Source organism: Chaetomium globosum, genomic scaffold (assembly GCF_000143365.1).
Source record: "Chaetomium globosum CBS 148.51 scaffold_8 genomic scaffold, whole genome shotgun sequence".
NCBI classification, from domain to species: Eukaryota; Fungi; Ascomycota; class Sordariomycetes; order Sordariales; family Chaetomiaceae; genus Chaetomium; species Chaetomium globosum.
Genome location: NT_165983.1, coordinates 214,066 through 214,621, shown reverse-complemented (window position 1 = coordinate 214,621; position 556 = coordinate 214,066). Strand labels below are relative to the sequence as shown.

The 556-nt window shown below is 63.7% G+C and overlaps 1 protein-coding gene across 1 annotated transcript in view; it reads right to left on the bottom strand.

The window, feature by feature from the left end:
* Positions 1-556, bottom strand: part of CHGG_10778 (uncharacterized protein) — a gene marked incomplete at both ends in the record, with an annotated part of 1,376 nt that extends 820 nt beyond the window's left edge. The window contains 2 exons of the mRNA XM_001226044.1: positions 39-147; positions 250-556. Of these exons, the coding sequence (XP_001226045.1) occupies positions 39-147; positions 250-556 (416 nt within the window). The remainder of the gene's footprint in view (positions 1-38; positions 148-249) is intronic.

Genomic DNA, 556 nt, shown 5'->3' with positions numbered 1-556 from the left:
ATTGGTGGGGGGAGGGAGGTTTCAGAGAGTGTACTTACGCTGCTTCCCACCGGTTCGCGCTGAAGAGCAGGTGGATGACGTGATCGTCCATCTCGACCTGGCTCTTGAGGTACGAGTCGATCATCTGGCCAATTGGCGTCGTGCGGTCTTGAGAAAGGGGAAGGCACATGTTAGCGAGCCAGTCCGGCCTCCTGGGACTCCCCCCTCAACTCAATGGTTGCTCTCATGGATCGTAAGACAGGCACATACCCGGGAACCGCATCACCTTAACCTTGCGGCCGAGCTCGACGAACCGCTGCTCGAGCAGCTTGACCTGCGTCGTCTTGCCGCTGCGGTCGAGACCCTCTAGGACCACCAGGGCACCCCGGGCTACGGCAGGCTCACCGCCGGCGCCGGCACTGACACCACGATCATCGGTCCGGGGCCGGGCCGGATCGGGCAATGACGGGTGCGGGGCTGTCGTTGCTGCTGCTGCTGCTGCGGCTGCGGTTGGTGGTGCTGTGGCGGGGTCAACGAGGGCCGTAGCGGCCGTCGCCAGATCGTTAATCGAGGCCAT